Source organism: Larus michahellis, chromosome 5, assembly GCF_964199755.1.
Source record: "Larus michahellis chromosome 5, bLarMic1.1, whole genome shotgun sequence".
Classification (NCBI taxonomy): domain Eukaryota; kingdom Metazoa; phylum Chordata; class Aves; order Charadriiformes; family Laridae; genus Larus; species Larus michahellis.
The window spans coordinates 77,692,747-77,714,123 of record NC_133900.1 but is presented as its reverse complement, the minus strand read 5'-3'; the positions used below and the strand labels follow the sequence as shown (position 1 = coordinate 77,714,123).

The 21,377-nt window shown below is 36.8% G+C and overlaps 1 protein-coding gene across 1 annotated transcript in view; it reads right to left on the bottom strand.

Moving 5' to 3' along the window:
• Window positions 1-21,377, bottom strand: part of TUSC3 (tumor suppressor candidate 3) — a 132,460-nt gene that overhangs the window by 21,805 nt on the left and 89,278 nt on the right. Inside the window, exon 7 of the mRNA XM_074588149.1 lies at window positions 3,963-4,026. Coding sequence (XP_074444250.1) covers window positions 3,963-4,026 — 64 coding nt within the window. The remainder of the gene's footprint in view (window positions 1-3,962; window positions 4,027-21,377) is intronic.

The following is a 21,377-nucleotide window of genomic DNA, read 5'->3' as shown; positions in this document are numbered from 1 at the left end:
CATGGACTTTATAAACACTTGTGCTAGACAACCACATGAAGACCAGATTTGATGTTGGCGATAATCCTGCTTTAAGAGGAAGACTGGAGTATCTGATCTTCAGAGGTCCCTTTCAACCAACATTTATATGATTTCCACGATTATTTCTTGAAGTTAACTGTCCATGACAAGAAAAAGGGGAACCAAATAACAACAAAACTGATTAACAGTCATATTGTCAGCATAATATAAACCCCTCAAAGTTTCTGAGTAGTAGTAGACTGAAAGTCACAGAAGCGTATAATATAACAGGCACCACCATACCCATGTATGTTCTTTCACTGTTCTCTGCTAGGTGCTCACCCACAAGGACTTTCACTAGCTCAGACACAGTTTTGGATGTCAGCTCTACGTATTTGCTCCATACATGAGATAACAGCCTGTTCCTGAGTGCCATCTGAGTGACTGAGCAGGCATCAGCGTGTCATCACCTCTGGATCAGCTTGAGCACGGGCCACCAGGTACTCTGTGCTGCATTCCTGCTAAGGGGGAAATTGCGTTGGGATGTCAAGCCAGCTCTGAGGATCTGGATATATTCCAGTTTAGATAGACCAGATTTCTGTCTTGGCAGGGTGCAGCTAAACTGCTGTGGACTAAAATGCTCCTGGAACAAGAGCAAAGGCAGTGATGCCATGCTACCCTGGAGCTTGACTGGAGTCGGCTCTGTACTCAGCCAGCCCAGTGTCTCCACGTGCCCTGGACCATCAGCCATTTCACCTCAAACGTTGCAGTCTGGAACTAGTTTGGGCAAGTGAGTCTGACAGATCTAGAAATCATCATTTCATAAGGTAAAAAGAATATCAGAGTTACAGTGACTACTTCTTACACAAAGGACTGTTTCTCAGTTTTTAAAAGCCTACTCAAATTTTTATTCCCTATTCTGCAGCCTGGAATTCAGCTTTTTTTTTTTTTTTACAATAGTTCTACTGATGTAACACTGTACGTGCTGTATTATTACAGTGACTTCCATTTTGCTATTAAGATTTAGTAACCATCTGTTAGGCCTAGAACTACTTATTTAAAATATTATAAAAATTTTGGGCATACTATGTATGTAATAGTAACATTTGCTAGTATGTAATTCGTAACATTGTATAGATTTTACTGAATTTAATTTTGCTTCCTGTTATAATTGAAACACAATATCTGACACCTTCACAAGTCCTTCTTACCCATGCCCTAACTGCAGCTACAGCTCTGGAAAAAACAGCAGATCTCTATCTGGAAATCATCCAGCATACAAGGTAGAATCACTATCTAAAGCAAGTATAAAAATGCAACGGAAATTCGTATTTTCTCATCGGAGGTATTAAAAATCCACTTTGTAGAGAAACACAACATTGCATTTCAACATCTAGCAAGAAGTGACAATCTTGCCCTTGTTCTTAGTACTACAAAGGGAAAAGAAGCAACCAAATGAAGCACGTACATTACCAGCATAGTAATGGCTTGTTTTAAAACTCAATGCATTTTTTAAACTTTAAAGGATAAAGTAAATGTACTACTGTTTATCAATCTGGCATACTTTTTTCTAATTCCCACATTTTCTATCAACATTTCCTGAATAAACAAATAATGAGGCAGCAAAGAAGCAGATAATAATTACTACCAACATGGAAAGCATACAGAAATATTAATTCTTTCAAGCATAACTGTTAAAATCTGTCAAGATTTCATGTCACACTTGAAATTTGCGTGTGAGCAAAAACTCAGCTCAACAGTATTGAGCCATGAAATGAAACCTTTGAGAATTCTTTTTGCAAGTGGCAATGAACAACCTCACTGAAAGGATCCTTTCAGCCAGCTGCTTTAATGTAGTTAGCCAACTTCCCAGTTTAAAGGAGTCTCTGCCAACAAAAAGATATCACTTTCATGCCTGAGTCACACAAACAAAATATGTCGTGAAAAAAAGTTTTGTTTATTTTTAATCTTAGCTGGGTTTTGGGTTTACTTTTCCTGTTCTGAAGCAGCCAAGAGAATTTGTTCTAGATAACAGATTTGTTTAAATTGTGGCAGTTTGGGAAAAGCAAAAAACATTAAAAAACAAACTATGGCTATACAAAAGAAAGCATAAAGATGATACTAATAAGATGCATACTTCTCTGTTATACAAGAAACTTTTAATCTGAAATATAATAGCTGTATTCCTGTACTTTAAAAAAAATGTAGCAATTTTCACTAAACACTAATCACCGAGTTTTGACTTGGCAGTTTCCAGGGAAAGCTATTTATCTTTAACTCTTCCCATGAAAAGGAGCCCAAATTCAGAAATAATGAACAAATAAATGTGATTCCAAAACTTTAACGAATGGAAAGTGATTTTGACACATTAATTAGGCTATGATATAAAACCTGGAGAACTGACAGAATCACAGAATGGCGGAGACTGGAAGGGACTTCTTGAGATCGCCTAATCCAACCTCTTTGCTCGAGCAAGCTGCTAGAGCAGGTTGCCCAGACCGTGTCCAGTTGGGTTTCGAATATCTTCACAGATGGAGACTCTACAGCCCCTCTGGGCACCCTGTTCCAGAGTTTGACCACCCTCACAGTAAGAAGTGTCTTCTTGTCTTCACATCGAATTTCCTGTCTATTAATTTGAGCCCATTGCCTCTTGTCCTGTCAGAGGGCACTACTAAGAAAGTCTGTCTCCTGCTTCTTCATCTCCTCCCATCAGGTATCTACGCGCATTGATAAGATCCCCCTGAGCCTTCTCTTCTCCAGGTTAAGCAGTCCCAGCTCTCTCAGCCTTTCCTCACGTAAGAGATGCTCCAGTCCCTCTACCATCTTTGTGGCCCTTTGCTGGACTTACTCAAGTAAGTCTGCATCTTTCCTGTACTGGGGGGCCCAGAACTGGACATCGTATTCCAGTTCAATATGGAAGATTGCATTTAATCTGCAAAATATGATCAGAACTTTGAAATTAAATTTGCAATAGCTATCTGTGGAGAAAATAAGGTTTCACAGGTAGCAAAAATGTTGCCAGGTAAATGAATGTAATGAAGCAAGAAGATATAATGATGAACGATGGTGTTTTCTTTGGATAGTAAATGCTTAAGATGAAGGTAGGTGAGGAAGCCAGAGGAAATGCTGGATATAAGCCAATGGAACCTCAAGGAGAGAACAAGGGAGTAACGATGATCATCAGACTCAGAGGTGTCAGGCCATTACTTCAAACTGGGCAATGTTACTTTCTTCCTCTTGTTCTCCTTAGAGGAAGGTATCTGTGATGGAATGACTAATAATGGTTAATGGTGACTACAGTTTTCATTCAATAAGCAAAGCTGATTAGAAGCACTGTCGAAAGAAACCAGTTAACATATGAGTTTTTCTTACAGATTATTAAGACATATTCACAAAAAAATTCAACTTGCTCTGACTCAGTAAGATTGAGAGAGTAAAAGTAGGTCTCAGAGTCTTTCTGTGAGAAGACGATGTCACAACAAACGGGACTGGTTATTTGTTTAAAGAAGAAGTAGTAAACTGTTTAGATTAGATGGGGAAAAAAACCAAAACCAAAGACAAATCAGCAAATCAGTAAATTTCAGTATGCTTTCCTTGGCAGTTAGAAGAAATAAAATAATTTTTACATCAATTTTTTAATATTTATAATAAAGAGTGAAAAGAGAAGAAAATTAGTTTCTGCTACTTAAAAGATAACACTAAAAGGAAAAATATTAAGGTTAGTAACCAGGCATAAAAGTAACAAAGGAGATAACAGGTACCTATTAGTAAAAAGCAATGCCAGCTTTGCTTGGCAGTAAATAGCAACAACATTGAATATTTATTCAAACATATAGTAAATAGGCCAAAAATACAATACCTGCTCAAAAGTTCAATGATATTCATTGTCAGAGCAATTTTATTTAACAGCACACCGTGTCTCAGCTTGCTTTTTTTCTATTCATCACCAGTTTGAAGGATACTCAGCAGAAGAATAATATGCGATTCTGCAACAAACTGAGCCTGACTGCTTCCGTGTATGTAACTCTGTAAAATAAAAGTGAAAAACAATCCTCTTTAAAACAAAGGAATCCATTGAAAATGGCACAACTGGTTATTTGAGAATCAAAATAAAACTTGTTTTGCAGAACAAATACAGACAGCTACAAGCACACAGTTTATGTGTGTATGTTTAGTAAAAAGGACTGTCAAAAAAAGCATATTTAGGCAAAGCACACATATACAGTGAATGTAATGTTTCATACACGAGAGTATTATGCTGGACTTTTTCACACTGCTGCTAGTGTGGAATAAAGAACATGCATTTATTTGCTCAGGAGATACAATTTTTGAGAAGGGAGGTGATGAAATCAAGGACGTGCCTCAGCACAGTTTTCACAAAAGTTAAAACTGAACCTTGCCTTTAAAAAAATCATTCTACTTTAGTCTTACTCAGATTGAGTGAAGTTTCTTCATACAAAGTCTATTCCATCTGTCTCCAAGAACGTACAGTTGTGTCCATAAAAAAACCTAACTTATAAAATGTCTTGTTTATATGGAATTGTAGTAAATGCAATCACAGATGTGAATACTAAATGCAAACCTAACATAGTCTACTTCCCCCCCCCCCCAATTATTGTTAATGGGCTCATTTTGTACATTATTAGGAACATATAGTATATTACTCAGAAGTTGTCAGTGTTCACAGTTAACTAGCTATGATAGCTAAAAAAAAAGGATGCAAAAAATTGAAGGATTGCAACTGTGCACAAAACCAGGGAGATTCTCTCTCTTTCTCTATTACATCAATTGCAAATGTTGAGTATAGCTTGTCATACTATGTTATGTGACATTAAATATATCCGTGTTCTCAAAGTATTATTTATATGTATTCTTCTTAGGCATGGATACAATTTTCACCCCAATTAAATACAAAGAAAAATGCTCACTCCTATTAAGGTAAAGACAAAGGAAACTTTTTGCTGTCCTTATGGATTCAGGGTTTTGTTAGTTTGTTTATTTTTTAACTCATACATTTTGCTTCAATTCATTTTACTCTGAATAGTTCTGCCTGAATACCATCCTTGTCAAGATTCAGAGCAATTCAGATTTGAAATACTCTGATGCTTCAGCATACAAAAGAATGCCTTCATCCGCACCGGTCAAATTCTGGTCGATGCACTGTAAAAACATACAGTTCATAAGATATGATAAAAGTTTTTTCTCACTGGGTGGTTATCTACTGTTTTCAAAATTCAACTATATTATGCTCACTCAAATAACCAAGTCAAAGCTAAACCAGGCAAGAACTTCACGTATCTAAAAATTCCATCTCTCAAAGACAATATCTTTTTTCTTTAATAAGATAAAAATCACTGATTTCATAAGAATATCTCATTGCAGTATGATACGACAACGAGACAACCGGTACTTCTTGATTTTTTGTGGGGGTCCTTATAAATCACACTAAGGGTATATATACACACACATAGACACACGTATATAAAACAAAGGAAGGAAATAGGAATATTTCACATTAAAGAGACTTAATGATGAAGTTAAAATGCTTAATAGATTGTGTACTCTGACTCAGTTGTGACCACAGTCCTGCAAATAGTGACCCTCTGTCATTATTTCTCATGCAGCTAAAGCAATATATATATACACACAGACAGATATATATATACACACACATGTAGGCATACATATACACTTGCAGGATCTGAATTCAAGCATCCCTAACAAACAGTAAACATCTATTTCTTCTTACACTCGTAGCACCAAGTAACCATCTAAAGCTTACAAGGATTGCAATATATACTGTATTTGTTGATACAATGCAAACTGAAATAAAAAGGGCCTTTCATCAGAAAAGTGTAACAGGGTCTAATAGTAACAGTAAAAACTATTTAGTTATTAAATACCTATATGCATTTATGCATAATCACTACTACTCCTTCTCCACACACATGCTCAATTGTATAAAAATGCACATTGGGAACTAAAGAAATACACTCTACGTGGAAAAGGCAACATTATTATCACCGATTAATAAAATTGGTTGCCACATTACTCCTGAGGCTACAAATGCCTTCTGTAATTGTAAAATATTTAGATGAGAGATGTCAATTTTTATTGATATGCTTTATACTTTGTTAAAGTAAATTATTTTGCTCTTTCCCTTTATGGTAGCAATTTAATTCACCACACCACCATGGGCGGAACAGAATCCAAAGTATATACATAAACACACAAACACAGGGACTATATAGAGAAATCACTGCTTTCCTCAAAAGAGTTTACTGACATTAAATTGTTTAGCTTTCACCCAAATGGTGAGGAACAGTCTCACCTCCAAAAAAACCCAAACAACTACTGCTTCTGATGATGTAAATCTGTCCCACACTGGGGAGGAATCCTATTTCAGGTTCTAGGCTTCATCATCCAGCAGAATAACTTTGATTAAAAATATCACCCAAGTTGGTGTGACTTCTGATTTCCCTTGGGAATATCAAATAACTACAAACAATTTTTTTAATGAAACAGGTCAGCTTCATAACTATCTAGCTGTCAAGCCTGTACATGAATGATGTTTTTAAAAATGCCAGAAAATATGCTCTCAACTCCGAAAATTTCAAGCATGATTTTTTCACGAGTTATTCATACTTGAAAAATTGACTGAAAAATTCTCTCTCAATCTGAAGATAATTAGAGTTCGCCGCAGGTAAACCCAGTTTGCACTGCTGGACATGCAGACTGCTTACAATGCAAAGTTGAAACACCACAAAAACAAGACTAAAAGCTACAAAAACTAATTAGATCGTTAATATTTTTTTAATCGTATTCTGATTAAAAACATGTCAGTCTTATCGACCTGAGAAGGCAAGTTTTTATATGTTACAGGAGCAGTACAGTGGTCTAATCTACTAGCAGGGTTGGTATCACAATGATATGAGAAGGATATGGCTATTGGAAAGACATTCTCAATTGGAAATCTTTGCCTGCCTGTTTGTTAAATTCCCAAAGTAATTAGTTTTATTGCAAGATGTAAAATATGTTTCCTTTGAGGCTTTTCCACGAGCTGTTTGAGAAGCTTTCAAGGTACGAGCTGTATCGCCAGACCAGCCTCTCAAAAGATAAAGTCCTTAAGAAGACAAAATCACGAAGACAATGATATTATCACTATTAATTAGGTGACAAATAGAGTCCCAGATACCACCTGATACTCAGTATAAAGTAAAAACCATGGACTAGATACAGTTTATTTGCAAATGATGAAACTTGAACCAACTAAACCCAAACAAACCGAAATCTGAAACAAACAAAACCTGCCTAAAGACCTGAATCAGAGACTGTAATTTGAAAACTGGCTGATGAATATGAATGTCTGCCTAAACGTCTCATAGGGATTAACGTTGTAACTATATTTCTTTAAATGTGAGTTGCTAAAGGCATAGCCTGGCTTGCAAGGAAGTGGATGTTCTTTGATTTAGTTCTGGAAATGTTATGTGTATATTAAAAAGCTAGTAAGAGACAATTGTTACCTACTGCTCTGTCCCCAGAGGAGGGACAGGAATGGATAAAAGCAAAGTGAGTAGCCACCTTAAACACAAAAAACAAGCTTCATCTTTATTTGAGAGGGCAAGAGATCTCAGGTTAACTTAGAGAGAGAATGTGCTAGTTCCAACCAGTTAGTTAAAATATTAAATAAGACATTTGTTTACATAAGCTACAAACTATAAGGCATTGGTATTGCCTTTTAAAAATAAAAAATAAATCCACTTTAATGGTTAACTTCTTTGTTCTATTACAAATGTCCTTAGCTAGATTACTCTTTGAAGGTACCTAGTAATAAATCTGTGTGTGATCAAGAGGCTCCTCGAATTGCCTTCCCAAGCCATTGTTCTCCAAATACTCAGCAGAGCAGCACGGTGTATCTCCACTATAGCCGTGGGTCAGTCAGAGCGATGGTAGCGAAGAAGTCAAGAAAGTGAAAGCCCGTTCCAGTGATGAAGGATAACCAAAATAATTTGCATTTGACAATATAATGTGAATCACCTGAATTTATGATAGTACCTCACCCCATTTCTAATGAGGAATGGATCTTAACCACTTGAGGAAGGAATTACAGGGTGTGTTTTTCTGCAATGAACTTTCACACCTACGTTCAAAATAACAGACAAAAATCAGAGCAGGATTTTTCAGAAAACAGAAGACCAGTACTTAATGAAAAAATGATGCCAAACAGCTTTTCTTGAAGAGAGAACAGTGAGAACTGTGTGGCATTTGTCCTTGTGTCTTTCCCTACAGGCATATGACGACACTTTGAGGTCACTCAAAGCATAGATTGTATTTGTACGGATACATATTTATGCAAATGTACCCCCCCACACACTTTTGTACACTGCAATGGCCATTGACTCATCAAATTCTGAAATTCATGGCCATCTGTGGCTCACACTTACCTAAACCAGAATACATTTAAAGACTATTTTTTTAAGAATTTTGACAAATTAGCTTTTCAACAGTTCACAACCAGTTTTCTTCATACTTTTTTGTGGTTCCACAACAGCTTTTAATTAGGTAAAGTTCTTGAAATTATATCCATATAACCGAAAGAAAGGATCTGGTCACATGTGAGGTTTCCTTATTTTCATACTTCTTTCTTTCTGTAAGATTGCTGAATGACCTACATGCAAGGCACATACTCTCATGAAATTTTATTTGCAGCTACAAACTATTAAGACACTGAGAAATAAGATTTCTGGTTTTGCTATCTTTACTGCTTTTTGACACTGAATCCATTTAATATTTGGAAGCTCTGTGAATTCTATCTGGCTGCAAATGCTCTAGGCAAACGCTTTAAATAAATTCATGAATAAACTCAGTATTTCTCTTTCATTTTAGAGGCATCAAGAGGGAGGACCATGTAAGAAGCAAAGCTAAAGTTCCTCAGAAGAGACGCAACCATGGTTTGAGCAGAAGAGCTGTACAGCCACACAATTACCGCAGCCACACAACAGATACAATAACAAATGCCGCGCCGGTAGGACTAATAGGGGAAGCAAAGCATGAGTGACTGACACTTTGAACCAGGTCCTTTTCCAACTTCAGCATCCTCTTAGCTCAGGTCTGATTCCACAGAAGCAATCTGAATTGCTAACTGAAATAACCATGTCCCCGGATCAGGCTATTTTCTTTGGCAGTGACAAACAACTGTTCAATGCATGCACATTTGTACAAAGCTGTGTTAAATATTTATCTACTATTCGAAAACTCATTAAATATTTAGTGTTATAGAACTGCAGATGGCACATACATATAATCCCTCACTAGGATAGTCAAGGATAACAACAATGTAAAATATTTTTAAATTTCCCTAAATACAGCATATGCTTGTGATTTCCCTTCAAGAGTGGTAGTTGTGATGGTTCAGTAAAATACTTAAGCATAATCTGTGCTCTTTCCTTCCTTTCTGTTAATACAATAAAAATAAAACAGAAACAAACTGGAAATAAGGCCTCTGTGAGTTGTATGTTAATTCTCAAGGCAATACAATTAGCTTGTGAAGTACCCTAGATTAAAACTGAAACATGATTTCAGGTGCTGCAGTACTCTTTCCTAAAAAAACCATCATGATGTTTATTTTTTAGGAGTATGTGCATGACGGATGCTGGGGTGGAGGGGGCAGATTAAACTGAGTTGCGTTTAGTAATAGCATACCATACAAAGCCACTTCATGAAGTATTATCATTTTGGATAACTTAGAAATAACTTGTCCTGAGTTTACAAGACATGACACAAATCTAATAAAGTGTATTGGAAACTAATCAAAAGCAGGCAATTTTGATAATAATTATCCTTAATGATCAGCTGAATTTGTACTGCGTGTTGAAGAAACCTCTGGATGGAAACAACACCCTGGAGGAGACAACAGGCCAAATTCAAGCTAATATATGTGGGAAGAGGTGAAGCAACACAGTAGTTAACTGCCCCCAAAGACAGAGAGTTACGAATGCCACACCAAAAGGGTAAACGCTATTAATTTCTTTACTACATTAACATTCAGGGTGAAATTCATCAGAGAGAGGAACATTACAGAACGCATGGATTACTTAATTATGATTAAGCTGACAGAATGGCCTCTTTCAATTCAAGTCCATCAATTTTGCCAAGAACAGACATGAGCTATAAGAATTTGTTCTTTTCTCTTAATTTAGAGGGGGGAAAAAAGAACCCCACAACAGCCTTTATCACATCAGAGTTCTATAGGTTTTCCAATTAATGTCCAGGAGTAGCATGGCTTTCAGCAGTATTTAAATGTTTAAACAGCAAAAGTTCTAAAACGTTACCTCACAAAACCATTTATATACCTTATCACATCTAGTGTGAATGCAGAAAAAGGTTAAACCTGTTATGGAGAACAAACAGTTTATTCAGTAAAACAAACACTTCAAGACCAAACATCAAGATATATTAATTTAATGTTTTATTGTGTGTTTTCATGATCATAACCATATTTCCCTGGACATTTTTTCTTCCCTGTTAACCACGTAACACTTCAAGGCAGCACCCTGCCCAGGAAGATTAAGAATAAAATCTTATGCAGCTCAAAAAATCTAGCTTTCAGACTCTTTGATTGCAGCAACCTGTTTAAATATTATGTTTTCTAAAAAACAGCACAGTTTCACATAGCTTCACTTGAAGCACGCTCTCCAAATAGCCTTATTTTATTACTGCATTGTAGTATCTATTCAGTTCGTACAGGCAGATCAGAGTTTTAACTTGCTTAAGAACCCAATGGGGGACTTCATATGAAGTTATTAGCCTAGGCAGGTCTGTGAAAATCTGAAAATAGAAACCTAATGTAATTCCCTGTTTTCTTTCCATCACAGATGTTACTATTATCTGCTGGGGACAGTACGTGTACAGTGACCTATTTTCCCTGTAGCAGCCAACCCTCCAAAGCCCTTACCGTGACTACTGATGTGAAAAACCATGAGATGATGCTGTTTTGGGCCGAAGTTGTTCACACGTGTGAGAATGGCTACCGACTTAGAACATCTGTTAGCTTATGGATATGATTTGCCAAAATAATTTTAAACCTCTTTTTGGACAGAGGGATGTAATGTGCGTATGAGTTTATTCTAAAGAACTTAAACAATACTGAAACTGAGTAAATATCCGAAGGAACATCTCAAAAGCTAAAGAAATACAAAAAGTCTTGACTCCAATTCATTTACTAAACAGCTCAGAAACCTCTGACTATTCTAATCACATATTAATGTCCAACAGTTAGGGTAATGTCCAAGTGTTTAATAGGGCAATTTCTGTTATTGTAGATCCCCAGTTATAAAAGGGCATATCTGCAAATGATGCTTAACTGCTTCAAAATTTAACATAGTATTAAACACAAAATAAATCTAAACTCACTTACTGCTAACAGAAATCCTGAATTAATGAATTTGTGTTTCTGGCAAAATGCAGACTCTATATGACTATAGTAAGAAACATGCAGCCAGCTCTTTGAGCCAGTAGTTTTTTTCAGGGATCTTAATTTTATTTGACAATGAAACAGGAATATTTTAATTTAGCACTAACCCACTTGAAATAAATACTTCCTTTTAGACAGTTATTAGCTCTACGAACATCTCCAACTCAAGTATAAGCCAAGAGAATCCTACTGATGAAAATCTCATTTATTATATTCCTAGCAAGCAACCTCTCTAAGCAATGTCTCTCCGTGAAATCCAGGCCATCCCAGTTACAGGCCAACAAGACCAGGACTCAGGAAATAGCTAAGGTGCACACACCAGCACATGCAAAATGGTGAGGAATAGACAGAATTACTAGAGGTAGTGACCATGCACTTTTAGTGGTTTTGTTCAGCTTACATTCAAACATTTCACTGAAAAAGTGGTAGGGTAATCTGGAAAAATCACTGGACCCCACAAATAAAACTCTCTGTATTTCCACCTGTCTCAGCATCCTTGGTGTAACGGTTAGTGAGTGTTCAGACTCCCACTTACTAAACATAAAACGTATCAGTCACTTTTGATGGGAGAGTTTAATAGCTATGGCTGAATTTTAGCCTGTTCAAGAAATATTTAATGTTGAATTTTTAAAAAAAATTATATAATACTGATACACACAAACACTCTTATACAGACTCCTCGATTCCCTCATATAATTCAGTGAATACGAGTTACATTTTCCACGCCTGAGTTCACTGCTGCGTTCACCGATGCCCCAAATCGAAAGCGAGCCCGGCGAGAGCAGGCAGTTTCCAGGGACCTGGCTGGCTGGCAGAGGCCGTGCCGGCTGCGTCCACGCAGCCCATCTGGCACCCAGCACACAACAGGGTCCGGGTCCCCAGCCCTGGGGCGACAGGGGAGAAATGCTGCCTACTTCTGCAGACTAGCTGGCTGGAAAGGGTCGTTAGTATAATTTAAAATAGCATACAAAAATCCTAGTTTATGCTGCTGTTTTGGTTGTCCCTAGGCAGCTGTTATAGCTACACTGCATTATTTTGGGTGTCTAGAAGTGCCATCAGAGGAATCAGTTAGTAGAGGTGATCTCACAAATCCAGAAACCACGAACACTCTGCTCAGCTGTACAGAGGCTTTGATACAACCAGCTGAATAAGAATTTATTCCGAGGGACTTCTCCCATATTTATTAATGACTAAATAAGATGACAGAAGATACAGCAAACCTCTGATGAATCATTACTTTGTGCGTTTCAGAAAAAAACCCAGAACTTAACCTCTCATTAGGAGCAGAACTTTGCTACCTTTATAGCATGTAATTCCCAAGTTACCGAAGGGACTGGCATGCAACAACCATTTTCCCTCTGAATGGGCATTGCGACACCCAGTATGCACATGAGAGACTTTAGCACAAGTTAAACAAGAGACAAAGGTAAGATTTCCAGGATCTCTGAAACAACATTCTGGTGGTTTTGGGAAGTTTACGTGACACGGCTTAGCCTAGCTGCCTAAGGAAAGGAAATTTTTGCAGCTGTGATTCTTTGCTTAACAACGGGACTACTTTTTAATCAACTTAGGAAAGAGGGCAAAAAAAATCTCCAGAGAAAACTGACATTCCTACACATTTCATTACAGCCAGACAACCAAACCAGTGATTCTACTGAAAGAACAGCTGCAATTAAAGTTCAACGGTTAATAGTTGTTTTGGAGTATGGACTGCTTGCTTGACATGTGGAAGGCAAACTACGATACTTCTAATGAGGAAACAAAAGAGATTTTGAGATGTTTTTCATAAACAGCATTCCCCCTAAAAACACAAACACGTTTAATAAAAATTATTTTCTGAACTCTAAAATATCCCTGTACTTTTTGCCCTCATTCTGATGCTAAGCACAACATGGAATAAATCTCATCGCTCATTTAGCTGCCTTTTTTTGTTTGTTTGTTTTGTTCCTTAAAAATTAGTCAAAGTAAAATTTGCTCCCAAATGCTGCCATACATACCTCTAGTTACTTTCCATATAGGGATTAGGCAGCACCGATTCCATAGATAATCAGGTAAAACCGATAAGACCGTGGTTTAATAACTTTACTTTTCTCATTAGCAAGTTCTAGGGTGGGAACTCTTCTTCCCCACCGCATCGCCTGAATCCTTTTGTCCAAGACAGTGTGCAAGTGTGACGATCTCCACACCATTGCTGTGCTGACACAGACTGGTCACGGCGTGACACAGGAAAGACAGCTACTCTATAGTACCTCATATAGTTTTCCTTATAAATTCCCTTATTGTAAATTTCCTTATTGTATAGTTTTCCTTATAAATGATAGAGGTGGAAGAGCTGAAATAGCCATTCAGCTGAGCTCATTTTGCTGTTGTTATTTAAATTATGGTTTAGAATCTAAGACTAGTGAAGTTTTATGTGATTCTAGATATCCAGAAAATATCTATACCTTTAAGTTTCCCTTTTCCTGGGTAGCAATATCTTCTTTTGACAAAGAAATTACAGCCATTTTGGATATAGCCTTCACCATAACCACCTATACCTTTGGGTAATACGTATGAACTCAAAAATGTTTTTAATTTCTTGGTCAGGACTTGTGATGTTGTCTCTTTGGAAATTTCAAAGTATTCTTTCATTTGGTTTCCAAGCTGTGAGGCAAAAAACGTAGTTTGACCTGAATGTTGAAGTGCTGGATGCAGAAGTGAAGAAAGAGGCTTTACTATGACTCTAACTCCAAAACAGACTGTGCTGAATTCAAACAGCTGTGAAAAACACAACCCAAAAAAGCTTACTTTGTAGCAGAAGCAAGGGGAGGTGTAAATCCCAAATTACCCCAAACCCACAATCCAATAGGGGAATGCCAGAATAATCCTGTGTTTCAGTAGTTACCTACCCCAACCTACCCTGCCCTTAATCCTGCCACACAGAGTTCAGAGATTATGTATTAAATTATTTCACCTACAGGTTTCACTGACTGCAAGTTCTACAGTAAATTATTTTTTGGTTTTACCATAGCAGAGAAACTTGTCGAGTACAGGGGAAGTATGTGTATATTTGGAATCCTGCTTTTTAAATGCTAATTAACTAGGAAGGTGAGACATACTAGGCAGGCGTGACCAGGCATGCAAAACTGAGCATGAAAAATTAGTCCATATGATTGAATAGTTACATCCATGCCAGAGAGGAAAACCACGCTGGTCTTTCTTGCCAAAGTAATTTTTAGTACCATCTGAAACACAGCTTGTACATAAATTTATAAACCTTAACACTTACTTTAGAAAGAAGTATCTGAGTGATCACAGTATAAATTAACAAATTCCTTAATTAAAAAGTTTATTCCTTGCGTATAACTATGGGTCTTTGACCGCCTTTCAAATTACACTCTTTAGTAAACACTGGATTATTCTTAAAAGGAAGATTGACAGCTAATTGACAAAAAACGAACACAAGGGAATGGAGCTACAACTGCCATTAGGAGACAACCGTCGTATTGCCAGTAATGCATTTGCTTTCAGCTACTTGTATTTCAGGATGGGGTTCTTTTATAGTAAAAAAAGAAAAGGATACTTGCGTGAAAAAACAGACTGCATCAAAAGCAGCGTGGCCAGCAGGTCGAGGGAGGTGATTCTGCCCCTCTACGCCCCTCTGGTGAGACCCCACCTGGAGTACTGCCTCCAGCTCTGGAGCCCTCAGCACAAGAAGGACATGGACCTGGTGGTGTGGGTCCAGAGGAGGCCACAAAGATGATCAGAGGGCTGGAGCACCTCTGCTGTGAGGACAGGCTGAGAGAGTTGGGGTTGTTCAGCCTGGAGAAGAGAAGACTCCAGGGACACCTTATAGCAGCCTCCCAGTACCTAAAGGGGGCCTACAGGAGAGCTGGGGAGGGACTCTTTGTCAAGGAGTGGAGCGATAGGACGAGGGGTAACAGTTTCAAACTGAAAGAGGGGGGATTCAGATCAGATATTAGGAAGAAATTCTTTACTGTGAGGGTGGTGAGACACTGGAACAGGTTGCCCAGAGAAGCTGTGGCTGCCCCATCCCTGGAGGTGTTCAAGGCCAGGCTGGATGGGGCTTGGAGCAACCTGGTCTAGAAGAAGGTGTCCCTGCCCATGGCAGGGGATTGGAACTAGGTGATCTTTAAGGTCCCTCCCAACCCAAACCATTCTATGATTCTATGAAATGCAATTGTTTCAAATACTGTGAAGTTTTATCAATACAGTTTTATAATTGATTTTTTACTACATGTCATATAGCACATACAGGCACATACACACATGCATGTCCTGGGATTTTATAATCTCCGTGGTTTTGTCCTTATGTGACAGTGAACCGGAACAAAACCTTAAAAATGAATATTCTTCATTAAAAACAATTTTACGTACCAAACTATGCAAGTACATAAAGAATCGGCATTTAAGTGAGTAAAAAGGGGGAAGTATATTTTCACTACAGCACGAGTTTTATTATTCTGTTCAGATTTAGGTGTAACTTATCATCTGATGTTGTTATAATAAGATATCATTTAAATGATCTAAAGCTTTAAGTACTGACATTTTAAGTTCATTACATACTATTGCTCCACAGCATTCTATATTAACATTACTCTCGGGATAAAAAGAACATCTCATCAAACTTTTAAGAAAACAGAATTCAGGCTGGCATGCATTATTTGAGGGAAACTTATTTACACTCCTCCTTTAATTCTTCTTTTTCCAAAACCTCTCTTCTCATTCCTCTACAAGCTAACTTAGTAACTTCCATTATGATGGAAAACTCAAATCTACACCAGAATTTTCTCAATGGAAAAGAGGTTTATGCTTGTTATCATCTTCCCAGTGCAATCTCTCTCATTTGGTCTTTGTTTCTGCTAATTAACACTTAAGATTACAAAGAAGCAGTCCTTTGGGGAAGGGGACTAAGGAAAAGGATAAGCCTAACACGACTGAACAAAAAACTCAAGTTGAAATAATGCGTAGAAAAAAGGGTCAAAACCAATTCAAACCCAAGTTTTGCTGTACTGTTTTTCATCTTCATATCAATATTCTAGAATAATCTTATATTTTTCAGAATTGTACAGCTGAGTTATTAAAAAAAATTGTTCTGCGTTGCCCAGAATAATTTTTTGCATGGTATATTAGGTCTAGGTAGCACACTGGAAGAAGTACTGCTGACATGACATAGAAACTGAGCAAGATGAAGCCTTTAGCAGGAAAATTGAGAACAAAAGAATCACTCCATGTTTAGAATATAAAATTTGAAAGTAGACAAAACTTGACAAATAGAAATTTATTTCACAATAAAAAAAAAGCTTTGAATCCATGATTTATGAAGGCTGCTATGGGAGTCACTTATTTAAATTCATTGTTTAACACGCTGGCAGATGCTTTCTAATTATTAGAATGTAAGAGTGAGAACATTTTTTTCAATGGATGTGCTATGCCATTAAACATCTTGTTCTTCAGCAGCTATCAAATTTGTGATGATGTATTTTATAAAGTTCTGTTTAGGATGGCAAGCATTGACTTAATATACCATAAAAGCCAGTAGCTAAAAATTTTATGTTACGACACAAACCCTCAGACCTATTTGCTGTGCTGTCCTTAGCAAGTATTCCAGCCTGCAATGAATACAAATCAAAGACTGCTGTCAGCAAGACAAGTTGCATTTCAAGTTTCTGCCGTCAGCTGTCTCCAAAAAAAACCCACTGAAATAGTCAAGAACCGAAAAGTTCCAGGAGGGCAAAAAACAGCACAAGTCTTATAGACATTCAGAATGATCATTACATTCAAGCTTATACAGACATATTTAAAATGTTAGCTTTACTAAAGAAGTATAAAAATTAATACCTAGAAGAGGAAAAAGCAATAGAACATTGAATGCCCGTGTATTTGGCACAAGGAAACCTGGGAATTATGTGAGGCCAAAGGAAATATTCCCTTACGATGTGTTACGAGCTTGTTTACGTGACACTTTCACACTTGTACAAAAGCAGGCAAGGAAGTTACAAGGACTGAATTGTGAAATTGGAGTATGTTTTCAGCTTGGAAAGAAAAGGATAGTCATATTCTTAGTCATATTCTTTTTAGTCATATTAGTAACATTCTACAAATATCAATATCAACTGTACAAATATCAGAAGTCAAAGTTGTTCAAGGCTCAATTATTCTACCTAAATTAACAAAATAACAAATTTTTACTTTCATGACACATTTAGTGTTTTGAAATAAATAAATAAATATACAATAAACAGGCCACTGTGGACAAATAAGCTTTTATGTCAAAGGCAAAGGCCGTATAATGAATTTCATTAAGCAAGTGGACTGAAATACCAAGTAGATATCTGAAAGAAGAGACAACACCTCATTATAAATTATTTTCCTTTCTCTGTGGTAAGGAACAGAGAAGAAATACCTTTCCTTTAGTAGATCACGCTTTGCAGAAATGAGGGCAGCTTGCAAATAAATACTACTCATTTGGGCAAAGTTGCTGAAAAGCCAAAACCTTAGATAGTTAACTTTTTAGAATAGTGTATTTATTTATCCAGAAAAAGGCACAATACTGTTGTCAACACTAAATTTTATGTAATAACATTCATATACTGAATATGAAAGCACTGGGAAGCCTGAAATAGGTAGATGAGAACATACTAAGAAGAAAAGGGAAAGAGAAAGATCAGCATCTTGTCTGAGAAGGGCACCATGAATAGGCAAAAAAGACCAGAAGTTAAATTGCTCACATGAATTTCTGAAAAGCAGATATACCATGAAGGAGACGGACACCAAGTGAGTGAATCCAGTGAGACATTTAAGATTTTGAGGGCTCATATAGTTTAAACTGCAAATTACTACTTGGTGGAGAAAAAAAAAAAGGAAAAAAATACAGAGAGAGAGAGAGAGAGCGAGATGGACTAGAATGGACATAACTATGTAAGAAACCATACAAAGAATCACACTGCGTGATACTGATTAAGCAGGTAAAAGAATATCACAGTGAAATATAAACATAAAATGAAATATAAGATAGAGCAATTGGGAGAACAAATCTGTTCTCCCAATTAAGGCAAGAATCGAAAAGTTCCACATCTGAAAAATGTTTCTATGGATGTCCTCAGGCTGAAGAGCAGTGAAAAGATGCTTTCAGCCTGTGCAGCCTAGATATCTGGAGAAAACTGACATGCCTCCCAATACCAGGAGCAAGTAAAAAGAATTTACAAATTACGGAATATTCTTCTGGTAGATTGTATTTAGTGCTTTATTTTGAAGGTAGTTCTCGTGTTTATGAAACAATAAAATCAAAAATATTAATTGAACAGTAAGAATTAAAAAAAAAACAACTGAGGAGGCCAAAGATGTTGTAGAAAGTCTAAGGATCATATCCTCCCCTCCCCCCCAAAAAAATATTATAGAAGAATTAAAACTTTTCTTGTACCTCACTAGGGGGATTTCATTTGGTGACACTTAGCGATGGTCAACATGGGCTTCCTATATACTATATTGAACCATGGCATTACAGCGAACAGTCCGCTGCAAAGTCGCCAGTAAAAGTCGCAGACATAAAACCATCAGAGCGATCTGCTGCCTAGGAAGGTGCAAAACAAAGCTAGTACTATTATCTTACCCATGAAATGCTGTAACACAGATGGAAAAGAAAAGCCTGGGAGGCTTTAAGAGACAACAATTTTCTCAGCAATTGCAAGTATCCTTATAGAGTATGGGTTACTTCATCGTATGAGGAACTGCAAGAATGGGTCAATAGTTTTCAAGTACAAGGAATACAAATTTTATCTTAAGACAAATACAACACCAAGGCAAAAAAAAGAGAATTGAAGATTCTAGACGGAGGAGAAAAACTGAGCAAGTTAAGGACAGTATGTTGTCTAGTAAATTAACATAAAAGAACTGTTCAAAGAAAAATGAACACACAAGAACAGCCTGAAAAACTGCTCAGGGAGCTGGAAGCACTGTCAGACAGGTCTGTGTTTAAGTAGATTGAAAAATAATACTCTAGTTATGAACCGTCGTGTCCTTTTTCAGTTGGCTTTAAGTAGTTACATATTTAGCATTCAGATACTACTTAAATGCATGACAATAGTAGATGACTGCTTTTGAATGCTTTGAGAACATTCATAAACTTCATCAACTTTTGAGGTCATTAAAGATGATTTTCCTTTTTCTTGGCATTTAGAAAGATCCAAACTTCTAGACCTCTAACCTACATTACAGTTGAACTACTATAGTTTGATTTTTCTGTTAAAACTGTGGTTTTTCCCAAATGTTTTTTTCCAAGACAAAAACTTTTGTAGTTTATAGTGCTCATAGCAGCTAACTGAAAATTAATAACAAATAAAACTAGGTAGCACAGGAACACCTATTGCACATATGGTGAACCTAAGACATGGTCCTCTGGCGATCTGGCAGAAAAAAAGCATGGATGTCTGGGCTTACAAAGTTAGCATAAACTAAGGATGCAAAACAGAGTCTTCACATAGGTGATGGCAAAGAATTGATTGCTTGTTCATTGAGTTCCTTAAGTTTCGTCCCATTGTACATAAACGTGTACATTTTGTGCAAATACCTAGCATTTTAAAAATATTTTTCATTGCAACTTTTGTCACAACAGAATTTCAGGACAGCACATCAAATCCAATTAAAATTTAAGACCTTTGCAACACATATAGTACTTCCTTAATACTTTCTGAGTTCTTGCAGCCCACAAACTGGGCAAAAACTCCAAGTTTGCATTTTAGATGTGTGCTGGAGCGAACCCTATTCACTAGCTGAGCCTGAATCGGGGTCTGACAGGCAGAACACTGCCTCAACCTGCTCTATTTCTCTGAATTTAATTAGTTCACTAATTTCCTGCTGACCGAGACAGGCAGGTTCTAGTGCGGCCTTTCTTGTTTTCTCTAAATGAATTACAACGAAACTCCAGTCAACAGTTCCAAGAAACCTCAGTGGTCGTGTCAATTTTCAAGACTCGTCTATACAGGCAGGTTTATCTTTAATTTAACATCATGAACACATAATCTGAAGACTGTTTATCCACATATCCCACCACTTTAGTACAAAGGGTCATTCCTGGTGTCGGACGAGTAGTTGTTGGCTTCATAATGAATTTTGCCCCTTTCACCTCTGTGGACTTTCAAGATTTCTTTCAGTTCCCATAGACTAATTTGGCAATTCTTTAACACGGTAGGTGATTTCTCTAATCTTTTATAAATCTTTTATAAAATAACTAAAAAAAAGAAGAAAAACATTTTTGCCAGACACCTATCTCTTTAGTATGTACATGGTATGAAGCTCTAGTTACAAAACCTCACGGTGACTTTGACCTAAGCAGATTTCCAGTCCGATGATATTCTCAGAAGAGTGCAGAGTTTTCTTCTCTGTACCTAAAATAATTTGGGTGAAATGCTGATTCAAAAGAAGTCAATAAGCATTCTGCTATTGATTTCAACAGAGCCAGTATTTCATTCGGATGGTTTATTGGTGATAGAATTTCAGAACATCAATATTTAGAAAGATATATAGTATACAATAAGCCACATAATTGCATAGAACAAACTATAAAGTAAAACCATTTATTCTGTATTAAAGAATTCCAATCTAACATATTTATTTCTACATAACATTTAGCTGCAAAAGACTAAACTGGCTGTCACAAAAAAAAAAGCAAACTTTCAATATAAAAGAAAGTGTTCTGCAAATAACCTCAGGCAAGAGATTCGGCAGGAAAACTCTCATCCACACATTTTTGGAGGTTAGAAGTGCCACTCTCCCAAGTTCCTTCTAAACTGACCTGGAGAGTGAATTATTTAGTGAACCAAAATATGGCTAACACTAAGCGCTTGAACAAATCAAAACATCTACGGGACAATTCATGATATCGTCTCAGTAATGCTCCATATCC